At 43.4% G+C, this 12,099-nt stretch overlaps 1 protein-coding gene across 1 annotated transcript; it reads left to right on the top strand.

Moving 5' to 3' along the window:
- The first annotated feature begins 6,840 nt into the window (after nucleotides 1–6,840).
- mycla (MYCL proto-oncogene, bHLH transcription factor a) lies at nucleotides 6,841–9,935 on the top strand. Its single transcript, XM_068339559.1, has 3 exons — nucleotides 6,841–7,071; nucleotides 7,438–8,021; nucleotides 8,602–9,935. The coding sequence occupies exons 2-3, from the start codon at nucleotides 7,496–7,498 to the stop codon at nucleotides 9,195–9,197; spliced, it is 1,122 nt and encodes a 373-aa protein (XP_068195660.1). The 5' UTR covers nucleotides 6,841–7,071; nucleotides 7,438–7,495; the 3' UTR covers nucleotides 9,198–9,935.
- The last annotated feature ends 2,164 nt before the right edge of the window (nucleotides 9,936–12,099 follow it).

Genomic DNA, 12,099 nt, shown 5'->3' with positions numbered 1-12,099 from the left:
TGACCTGTCTATATTCTCACTATACAGTTACACTATACTGAGAATGAATTTTTACCATGTTATTTGTACTGTTGTGTCACCAGGGAGCAGTTTTACATGTCATGTTATTTGGTTTCACACCTGTCATTAGAGGCCAAAATAGGAATTCCAGAACTTTTCAATAAAAACTGCAAAATGGATCAGATCAGAATTCATTGAAACCTGTGGCAAAAGATTATAACTGTACTACAAATGCTGACGGCTAAAACAGGGTAAAAATGATGACATTGAACATTTCAAGAGTATGTCAAGTGTAGAACTCCATAGCATAATGAAACAGAGATATTAAAACAGAAGTAAAAACTGTCCGCAATACACTCAGTTACCCCACCGGAGGATGAAAACGTGAACAGTAATCACTGTGTCGGTTAGTTCCTCTGTCAAATGCCTCATTGTGGTGTCATCTACTGGACAGATCATCACACTGCACTGTAGACATTGAACAGATAACTCGTCTCCTGCAGAAACAGCCTCAGATTATTACACTATTATTTATTTTAAAGGTCTACAAAGACAGAACAAAATATATCCAGTATGTCACAATAAAAAGTTAATCAAACAAACAGTATTTCATTGGAAATGTTCTCATTGTTATTTGTAGTGATCCAAAACCAACTTTGTTCCCGTATCGACCTGTGAAATCATCTCAGTGTAGAGATTTCTGGAAAATATAGAACCTGCTTCCTGCTGCTGTGTGATCATTATATGGACTGGTTGCTACTGTTTCCTTATAGAAAATCTCATTGTTGTCATTTATTTTTCCCTGGTAGATCGGATTTTGGATTTTGGCCATTAGAAGCCCCTAATATTTAGTATTTATTTGATTGCTTAGGTTTATTTATTTTTTAAACTTGCAACATTGGAGGAAATCTACTGTTTTACGCCACTTTGTATGGACAGCATAAAATAAGAGTGTTACTGACTGAAATTTCATGAAAAGAAACATCCATCCATCCATCCATTATCTTGTGGACAGGACGATCACAATTCTTGCTGTGAGGCGACAGTGTTGCACAGAAACATAAATTTGAAAGATACATCTAGCTAACTATAACCCTATTAAAATGATTAGTTAGTTAAAATGTTATTTGCAGTTTCACTTTGCACATACAGAAGATTTAGCTTGTATACTTTTGCACTGTTCTCTCATTTCAGTAGAAGATTTTTAATATTTACAAAATATATATATTTTCTTTCTCTTTTTATTGAAGTAAACACTCAGCTGCTTTGCCATTAACCCTTTCATCACATTAACTTGCCAGTAAAAATATATACTGTACAGTACTCTCAAATCAGTTACTACACAAAGTAAGCAGCAGGTGGCAGCCTAATGCAGCCCAATATAACATAATGCAGCCCAATGTCACCTAATGCAGCCCAATGAAATCTAATGCAGCCCAATGCAACCTAATGCAGCCAAATATAACCTAATGCAGCCCAATGCAACCTAATGCAGCCCAATGCAACCTAATGCAGTCCAATGCAACCTAATGCAGCCCAAGGCAACCTAATACAGCCCAATGCCACCTAATGCAGCCCAATGCTATCTATTGCAACCCAATATAACCTAATGCAGCCCAATGCAACCTAATGCAGCCCAATACGACTTAATGCAGCCCAATACAACTTAATGCAACCTCATGTATCCCTCCTTCTTTTCCTTTCTTTTCATTTTCCCTTCAGGGGTCGCCGCAGCGAATCAATTGCCTCCATCGAGCCCTGTCCTTTGCATCCTTTGCAACCTAATGTATCCCAATGCAGCCTAATGGAGCCAAATGCAACCTAATGCAGCTCAATACATCCTAATGCAGCCCAATGCAACTTAATGCAACCCAATGCGACCAAATGCAGCCTTAATGCAGCCCAATATAAGCTAATGCAGTCAATACAACCTAATGCAGCCCAATGCAACCTAATGCAGCCCAATGCAACCTGATGCAGCCCAATTAAAACTAATGCAGCCCAATGCTAATTATTACAACCCAATTGCAGCCTAATGCAGCCCAATGTGACCGAATGCAGCCTCATGCAGCCCAATATTAGCTAATGCAGCCTAATGCAACCGAATGCAGCCCAATACAACTTAATGCCGCCCAATACAACCTAATACAGCCCCATGCAACTTAATGCAGCCCAATACAACTTAATGCCGCCCAATACAACATAATGCAGCCCAATTCAACCTAATGCAGCCCAATACAACCTGATGCAGCCCAGTACAACCTAATGCAACCCAATGCAACGTAATGGACCCTAATGCAACCGTATGCAGCCAATACAACCTAATGCAGCCTAATGCAGCACAATGCAGCCAAATGCAGCACAATGCAACCTAATGCAGCCTAATGTAGCCCAATGCAACCTAATGCAGCCCAATGCAACCCAATGCAGCTCAATGCAACCCAATGCAGCCTAATGTAGCCCAACACAACCTAATGTAGCCCAATGTATACTAATGCAGCCCAATACAACCTAATGCAGCCCGATACAACCCAATGCAGCCCAGTGCACCATAATGTAGCCCAACACAACCATAATGCAGACCAATACAACCTAAGATAATATAAGATAATCCTTAATTTGTCTCACAGTGGGGAAGTTCGCAGTCCAATGCAAACTCATGCAGCCCAATACAAACTAATGCAGTGCACGCAGTGTGTTCTGTAGAGTAGTGGTTACATCCAGAAACGAGGAATATGGTTCTTCAACTGACAGTCTACCTCATATTAAGTCCTCTTTCATTAATGTTTCAGTTCGGTCCCTAATATGTTGTACATTACTCTGAGTTAGCTTTGAGTCACAGTTATTTATACTCATTAACCTCACAGTGATCAGCATCAGTGTAAAATAACACAATTAAAAGCATGATTATGTCCTTGATTTACCATGGCCTCTACTATGCCGCTTCTATATGAGTGTCAATATATGATTTTCTACTGCTAAAATGAGAGTAGGTGCACGAAAGTAATCATATCCAATACTTTCAATGACATGCCCCCTTGCTGAAAGATCGGTGATGGCATCACTAGATAAAGCTTGAAGAACTGCATGCATTAGCAGATAAAGATCTGTTCCAGTGAAAGCATTTAGCAGGTAAAACTGGGACATCCTGCTGATCACACCCTTGTGGTATTCGGGGAGGGACAGAGGTGTCAGAGTTGGGTGTTTTACATCCCCCAGGGAGAAATTACACATATGTGAATTATTTATATTGTCTTTCTAATCTGCATGGCTTTAGTCTGAGCCACGGGTCACTGGTCCCACTTTTAAACATACTACATATCTTTTGAGGTGGGTGGGGAAGGGCAAAGGTGAGAGTTGTGGGGGGGGCTTCTGAGTCACAAAGGTCGTGGGGAAATGGAGGATGTCCCTTGCCTATCAGTGCCACAGACATTCCCCGAAAAACCATCTGAATTCCTGCACTGCATTGTGTCCAGTATTCTTATTCTTCATTTGAATGAGTGGGTGTTGTGGACTACATGAGGACTCTGCTGAGGTGGAGCCAGACCCCCACCTTCCCAAACACACACACACACACACACACACACACACACACACACACACACACACACACACACACACACACACACACACACACACACACACACACACACACACACACACACACACACACACACACACACACACACACACACACACACACACACACACACTCTTTACCATCCTCAAAACATATGCTACTATAGCAATAAAAGACAATGAGGGGTACTTGAAGTTAAGCTGGGAGATGACTTGGGGAGCTCCCTATTGTTGGTGTTAAGCATTGTTATCCCAACAATGACTATGCAAAGAAAAGATCTCCAATGAGGAGGAGGAAGAGCGGAGAGGGGGGAGGAGTGCCTCTTGTGAATTTTATGTGTCTTAGTTTTCTCTCTCTGGCAGGAATGAAATATTCCCAATATGAAAGGCTTATGGTTGGTCCTGTGTAATTATGTGATGTGAAGCTCTGTGGGCGAAATAACTCCGAAAAACAGAAGAGAAAAGCTTTCTGTTAGCCTAATCTTTGACCGTGTTAAACTTGTCAAGCATCATGTAACTGAAAATAACATCACTGCATTTTGCAATCAGCATCATTTTTATTTTAATTAACCAGATTAAGAATCTCAAAGATAACAAGCTCTTCTAGAATGACCAGAAGCATAATACCAACATTAAAACATTATTGTAATAAAAACACAAGCAGAATTAAATCAAAGAAAGTTTTTAAACGCCAGCTACAGACTTGGTTGATAAAACTTTTGTTTTACAACTTAAAATAATTAGACACATAACTAAATGTAATAGAAATTAGCACAAGCGTCTCCTGCAGCAGCATTGATGCAATTCACAAATAAGACCAAAACTTTGATGGAAATGTCTAAAGACAGGACCGGACAATGATCAATCAGCGATAACTCTGTGGTCTTGCTGAGAATTAAAATGAAGAGCCAGTTATTGTGCCTTTGTGTGCTGAGAATAATCACAGTTCTGAAATGTGTTCCAAAGGGTTAAACACCAACATTATTGTGACAATCGGCTGATATGGACTCAGTGGGTTCTGTTACAGAATTGTTCTGCCAATGTCTTCAAACATAGTAATTCAGAGAATTTCTGGCTCATGGATATGTTTCTCCCACTGGCTACAGGAAGATGCAGGCTTGATTCTCCTGAATTTTTATTTTATTTTATATTCTTTTTCTTCCTTGGAAGCTGTGAACAAAATGAAGTATTAGTCACTCACACTTTTAGAAATTTTTTTTTTAACTCCAACTGGTCTTCAGCTGGATATATAACTCGACTCTTCCTTCTGTATCTGGTGCTGACTGGTGCTAACAGTGTCTGTGAAGAGGCTTCTTCTGGTCAGACCTGAGGCTCAAAATGTCTTCAAGCAAGTCCAGTTGAGACTTAATTCAACGCAGAGACGCAAATAATCAAACCACAATCACACGCCACACAATCAATGAAATGTGTCAGGCCTCGGGTCACTGACAGCAGCTGTCCTTCACTGATCAGTTCATTAGCTCGGCTTGAGCAGATAGACTGGAGTTTATTGTCTTCTCCACAGAGAGGCTTTATTACAGAGAAGGCATGTATGTTTTGGTTTAAACTGATCAATATGTCTGCTGAGACCTTGTGTCGTGTGTGATTCTGACCTGCCGTTGTCTTGTCATGAGACGTTAGTGAACTCTGACCTTTTGCTGACCAGTGAGCGTAAAGCATTTGCTCACGTTGGACATATAAACCAATCATGTGTCCGTCCACTTAATTACTGCCTTGCTCAATATGGGGACATCATGGTTTGTGTTGAAATGAAATGTTTCGGGTCTTGAGGTCATCATGAATTTTGTGAGGCCAATCTTTTTCTTTCCTGGCAGGACCAGTATGGTGGTCTGGAAAGAAGAATTTAGGACAGACTCTCGCTAGACTTTACCGGCAGCTGCAGTCGTTTTAGCGGCTGATTGTTGGCTGTTTGTGAGCTCATTGTGCTCATTTGTGTAAAAATGGAAGTCATTCAGAGATTCACTCCACCCCAGTCCTTTAAGCTACTGATACTGAAGATACTGAACATGGAAATGAGGGACTGTCTGCATTGAATCCCTGTCTTTTGTCATACAAACAAGGTACTTGGTAGCTAGTATACAACTCATCAACTAAATGAAAGTGTCGTCATCGGCTTTGTCTTCCTTTAAATTCATCAGCTGGCAGCTGGTTATCAAATTAATCAAATTAAATATAATTCAGTCAAGACCAGTTTGAGAGAATCCTGCTGGTTTGATGAAGATAAGTTTAAAATGTTTGGTGATGAAGTTAAAGCACGTCAGTTTCAAGATGAAAATCAGACTCTTCTCTCAGTGAAGAGGCAAAAATGAAGAATTCAATATTATGTGTTAATCATGCTGGAGGATCTGCTGGAACTAAAAGTACAGCATTACAAGTAGAAGTACTCATAATGTTGAAGAATGATCCCTGTCTGTAGTTTATTATTATATTGGTCCATGATCAGGGAGACTTCTGATTTACTTATTGTTTCCTCAATAAACTAATAAATGGTTTGAGTTGTAAAACCAAAAGGGCACTAAACAAAAGCACACTTCCTCACTAAATAGTTACTTTTGATTACATCAAATCCTTAGCTTAATTCCAACAGGACATGTGTACCATTTAAACAGTAAAAAAAAAAAAATCAATCTCTTTATCTTGTTCTATTTTACAATTCAGTGCTTCTGGTCTCTTCTCTGTGATTAATGGGGAACTCAGCCCAACCTGATTGCACCCAGTTTCATGTCAACCCCTGAAGTAGTTTATATATGAGTGGCAAAAACAGAGGATGATCAAAACACAAACCCAGAAAATAATGGCAAAATAGAATGTAATTTAATTTTCCTAAACGTTTTAGCAGCTTTTCCTGACAAATGAAAATATATTTCCATTTCGGCCAACTGTTCAATTAATAGCATCATGATATTATTGTGCAACAGAGGCTCAGAATTCTTCCGAGGTGAACCTGAATGCATCATCACGGCTTCATGTTGATTTTTTAACAATTCTAAACTCACACTCTGATTATAAAGTTGTCTAGTTAGATGTGCGGCGGGAATAATTCATTTGCTTCTATACTAAACGTAACCAATACATTTGTGATGATGTCAGGCTGTGACCATAATTGGTGTTGTAGAGGGGGCGGGACCGAGCGCTGCCCCCGCCTCTTATGTAAATGAGGGCCTTACCCGGATCTACCGCTGCAGATATTTCCGAGGCTCCGCCCGGCGCCTGTTCCGCCTGATAAAAGCTCATCTCACTGGCGCGAAAAACGCACTGTGTGGTTTCGGGGCGGACCCTGTGTGTCTTCAAAGCCCCCGGCTTTATATTCAGCTTTACTGCTTAAAATAACCCAAATCATCGCCAGCGGGACATCCTCTCATCCAGTCACAGCCCGAGCTGCTCTACACGTGTGTTCTCCGTGGACATTGTGTTCTTTACCTTCTGTGGGAATTTAAATGATCAGATTTTTACTGTGAGATCTGAAAGCCGGTGAGTACATTTATTCCATCCGCTTATGAAAGTTTCTTTGACAATGTTACTTTTTTTTTTTCTTCTCCCTTCTTCTTCTTCTTATTTTACGCACAATCCTGATTCATTCCAGGAAAGTCACGCCTCATGTTTTATCTGTAGTCTCAACTCCTAGAAGTAGAAAGCCGTGGACGCCCTTATGTAACCGGACAGTTTGTGTAAAGAGCATCCACAAGGTGCGGTCAATTATTGATGAGGTCCCATATGTGGAGAGGAGGCGACTGGAGGATGTGATATCCTCACAGCCCGTTAAATGGATACTTGATACGTGTGACTGGAATGGCTTTTAAAAAGATCGTTGCTTATTACTCTGGTATTTGCCCTCAGGTTGTCCAGGACCCGCTTCTTCTTCCTTGGGGGGAATAAACTCTTATTCACCGACAACATGGACTGTTACTACCCGCATTATTTCTTCAACAATTTCGACACGGAGGAGGATTTTTACCAGTCGACCGCACCAAGCGAGGACATATGGAAAAAGTTCGAGCTGCTCCCCTCCCCTCCCTTGTCTCCCACACGGACTCTGAGCGGCGGCGCGCCGCCTCTCTCTCCGGGGGACAAACTCAGCCGGTTATCGAGAGTCCTGGGCCAGGACGAGGACTACGACACCCAGTTCATCCCGCACCCACCCAAGCTGTTCGGTAACCTCAGCTCCATCATCATCCGGGACTGCATGTGGAGTAGTTTCTCCGCCAGTAAGCAGCTGGAGAAGGTCAACGGGAGGGTGTCTGCTGCGGCGCAGGCGGCCGTCTCGGCGGCGAGACCGACCAAAGCGCAGTGCGTCGCGCCCGTCGCGCCTCTCGCCACCCCGGCGACAGACTGCGTAGACCCGGCGGCTGTTCTCACCATCCCCGCGAACAGCTGCAGGAAGCCGGCCTCATCTGGCTCGGAGTCTCGCTCTGATTCATCCGGTAAGGAAGTCACAGTCAACTCCCGCCCCACCCTGTCCCTGCCGTGGGATTAGATTGCCCCATAACAATGCGTAATTTGGTGTTGGAGGGTTGGGGGGGGGGTTGTGTAACCGGTCAGGGTTATCAAGTGCACGGTCATATTTAAAGTGTTTATTCCACTCTCACTTTCGCAATGCGCCACATGCGTGCTTTTTAAGTGTCCGTGAAATGTTTTAAAAACCGCGCCCCCGCCGCTTTTACTTGTCAGTGTCTGCGTTTGGCTCGACGGTCGGTGCGGCAGAGGGGCGGGGTGGCCGGTGCTGGTGATTAATTACTACACACACACACACACACACACACACACACACACACACACACACACACACACACACACTGACAGTAACTCTTTCACGTTTGTCAAATTGGGGAGTTTCCCCCCTGCCACCAGCTCTTGTTTAAACACTCAGTGCTGAATGACAATGAATGAATTCCTGCAAGCTTTTGTTCCGGATGACCACCGCGCTCCTCTCCCACAGGAAGCAGTGTAGTATTTCTGGATGACATGTGTAACTGATGGGTTATGTTTCCTGTGTGATCACAGATGAGGAGGATGATGAGGAGGATGAGGAAGAGGAAATCGACGTGGTCACCGTGGAGAGCAAACAGAGCCGGATGCGACTGGTCAACCTGAGAAAACCGGTGACCGTCACAGTAAGAGCGGATCCCTGCCCCAAACGATTCCACGCGTCTGTCCACCGGCAGCAGCACAACTACGCAGCCCCCTCTCCAGACAGCGAACCGGACCCCGAGGAGGAGGATGAGGAAGATGAAGAAGAGCAGGAACCTCCAGTGAAACGCGTCAGCACAGGGTCCAGTCGGCACGCCCGCGCCTCTCAGTCAGCCTCGCCTTCAGAGACTCCTCAAACCTCCGACACGGAGGACACCGACCGCAGAAAGAACCACAACTTCCTCGAGAGGAAGAGGAGGAATGATCTGCGCTCACGTTTCCTGGCCTTACGCGATCAGATCCCCGGCCTGGAGTCGTCCAAGACCCCCAAGGTGGCCATCCTGACCCAAGCAACAGAGTACCTCATGGAGCTGAGCGCCAAGGAGAAGCGGCAGCTCCAGGAGAAGAAACGTCTCAAGGTCCGACAGCAGCAGCTCCACCGCAGGTTGTCCGAGCTGAAACACCTGTGAAAGAATCTGCCTCCTTTGGACTTATGCTCAATGTCACTTTCAAATGCTACATATTTTATAACAAACATGCCTCATGTAAATAATTTTTTTTTTTTGGAATATAATCGTATCTATGGGCTTCCTGAATTGACTTTTTCTGGCCAATGAACCTGATACCGGGAGGAGCGGTGGGTGTGCTGTGTTCTATTTTTTTATTTGCACAGTTTTGAACAGTGGTTATTGAATTGATTTTACAGCTTCGGCTAAAAATTTCCTGGTATGCAACAACCGGGAATTAGAATCGGTCAACCAGTGTGTTATACATTCAACGTATATGTAGCCTTCAGGGTGTGTGTGTGTGTGTGTGTGTAAATAGGTGGAGATGTCTTCATTTCATCATTGCACACTTACAGTGGAGTGAAGTGTCAATGCCTCTGCAGACGAGTGAGTGAGTCAGGATCTGGTTTGTTAGAATTGTTTGACTTCTGATGTACAGTCTGTAAATATTCTTCTTGCTCCCGATAAAGGGAGTCAAAAGATGTCAGCGAGCTTTGCTCCTCTTAATGACGTGCCATCAGGCATCGAGGAACCTCTATTTTGTTAAGAAAATAGGAAATATGGGCAAAAAGTAAGTCGCACTGCTGTACTTTATATTCACACGTCACTTTGTGATTTTGATGCTTCTCCTAATTTTTGTTTTTTGATTTTTTTTTTCCTTTTTTGAGCATGCTAACATTACATTAAATTTTATACCATTTAAGTACACAACTATGCCTGTGTCGCTTTATTACAACATTATACAAGTGACTTTTTGTACCCAATAATAAACCAGCAAAATGAATTTAAATTTAGATTGTCAACCATCTTGGCACCAGATTGAATTTATTTACGTGTCTAAATATTCCCGCCGTTTTTATTGCTGTGAAATCAAACACATTGAAGTGTGGGTCCGGTCCCCTTGACAACGCCTCCACCACCAATCAGCTGTAAATGAGTGCCAGTCATAACCGGGGAGCCACCTGCTGCCTCTTAGTGGCCGCTTGTGCAGCGTCTGGTGTCAGCATCACATCTTGAGCGCCAGCTGTTGGCCTCCAAGAGGTTGGACTCGGCGTGTCCTTGGACTGTCCTTGAAGAGTGTGTGGATCCTCCTCTCTGCAGTGGCTGCTGCTGCACGCCGGGCACCTGATAACGCTCTGAACTAGGTTAGAGCCACACACATGCCATCGGTATCTTTAGAACAGTCCCGGGGGGTTGTGGGAGCGCTCCATGCATCGGGCGCAGCCTTCCAGAGATGAGCAGCTCCGCGTACGAGGCTGTAAAAACACTTGTAAAAGGAGAAGGACTATTATTTCTACATTATTGGTTCTCCCTGTTCATAAAGCTTTGCTATATAACACCTCTACCACCCTTTGTTTTATACCCCATTGCCCCCCAGGGACCTGTTGTGTAAATAAACAGGGGTGGGGTGGGGGGATGTTGATGGATAAGCAGTAAATGTAACCTGATTCTCGTAATGAAGTTGGTCCTCCTGAATCGGTGTGATGTCTGAGCTCCACATCTGGATATTTTTTATTTCTATGTCCTCAAGGCCTTTTCTTTTGAGATCTAAGATCAAAAAGTGCATCAAGGTGAAAAACACCGTGAGCGTTAACCACTTAAAAACATTCATATACATCCTATTAGTTGTCGCGTGACGTTCCTGCCCTGTTGAGCACACTGACAAGTTCCTACAAGCCTGTACGACAGCGGTTTGCTCTCCACTCATTAGTGTAATAAAGTCAAAGCAATCATTTGGTTCCAGCGTAGCCTGATGGACCTGCTGGCCACACCCTGAGCTACAACCGTCTCACACCTTGCCGTCTTTGTTGCGGCCGGGAGAGGATGATGTTTCACCTGTTGGTTTTTTTTTCTCTCTGGGCTCCATTCTAATCCCGGAGGGCACTATATTCTGGCACATGTGAACGTTTCCCTACAAAACCAGCAATGTGTTACAGGATGTTCAGTCAAAATAGTCAGATGAGCCTATTAGTAACAAGAAATAACAGAAAAGTTATTGACTTTGCTGTTTTTTTCCCCTCAAATACTACTTATGCTAAACAAACTCAGGGAAACTGACAACTTGCAAAATTACATCAGATAATGACTTTAAGGAAAAGTCACAGTAAAGTGCACCGACATTTAAACTGGGATCAGCTGCTGTGAATTCATAGCGTTTCTACTGTTGTGCACCTGTTTGGCCGTGTAACTGAGGTTGTAAATTCAAGCCATACAAATAAACAGAATAACCTGAACATTTCTACAAGAGGAAGTAAAAGCAGAAATCTGATATGAGGTCTCGGAACAGATAGCAACCTGTCTGACGTGTTTCCTGTCACCACGAAGTTTATCTAAAGTGCTGCAGCACAACAGCAGGAAATCAATCATTAACTCAATAATCTAGTCAAGGTTCACAGACTTTCCCCTTCAGATGTACTATTAACGTTGCCTTGTGGTCATCTCAGGACAATGCAACATCATGTGAAGCATTAATAAAGCCACGTTGTGTGTTAACCCGGGATGCCTTTGGAGAAAGCTGCCACTTTTTCTTTTTTTCTTTCTTCCAGGACTGGAATAATGAGGGTTTGCTGCTGACGGTTAACTCGCTGGACCAGATTTTCTGCTTTCAAGTTCAAGTGACTCCCACGCAGAGCGATTTCTGAAGTGCACGTGTGATGCACATGTTCATACCGCGGCTGCCTCCCTGCCGAGCATATGTGTTTAATTCTGTCACGTCTGCAGGCTACTTTTTTTTTTTTTTTTGCAATAAAATAAGCCTTTGAGTCCTAAACAGCTGCAACCTGTTGCCACCCCCCCCTGAACAAAATGTAAAAAGATATCTAGTCGTGGCTGTGAACTAGCGGTCTCCACATTCCCAGGGTGACAG

The sequence above is a fragment of the Antennarius striatus genome, chromosome 17, assembly GCF_040054535.1.
Source record: "Antennarius striatus isolate MH-2024 chromosome 17, ASM4005453v1, whole genome shotgun sequence".
In the NCBI taxonomy this organism is placed as follows: Eukaryota; Metazoa; Chordata; class Actinopteri; order Lophiiformes; family Antennariidae; genus Antennarius; species Antennarius striatus.
This window is presented reverse-complemented; position numbering and strand designations above follow the sequence as displayed.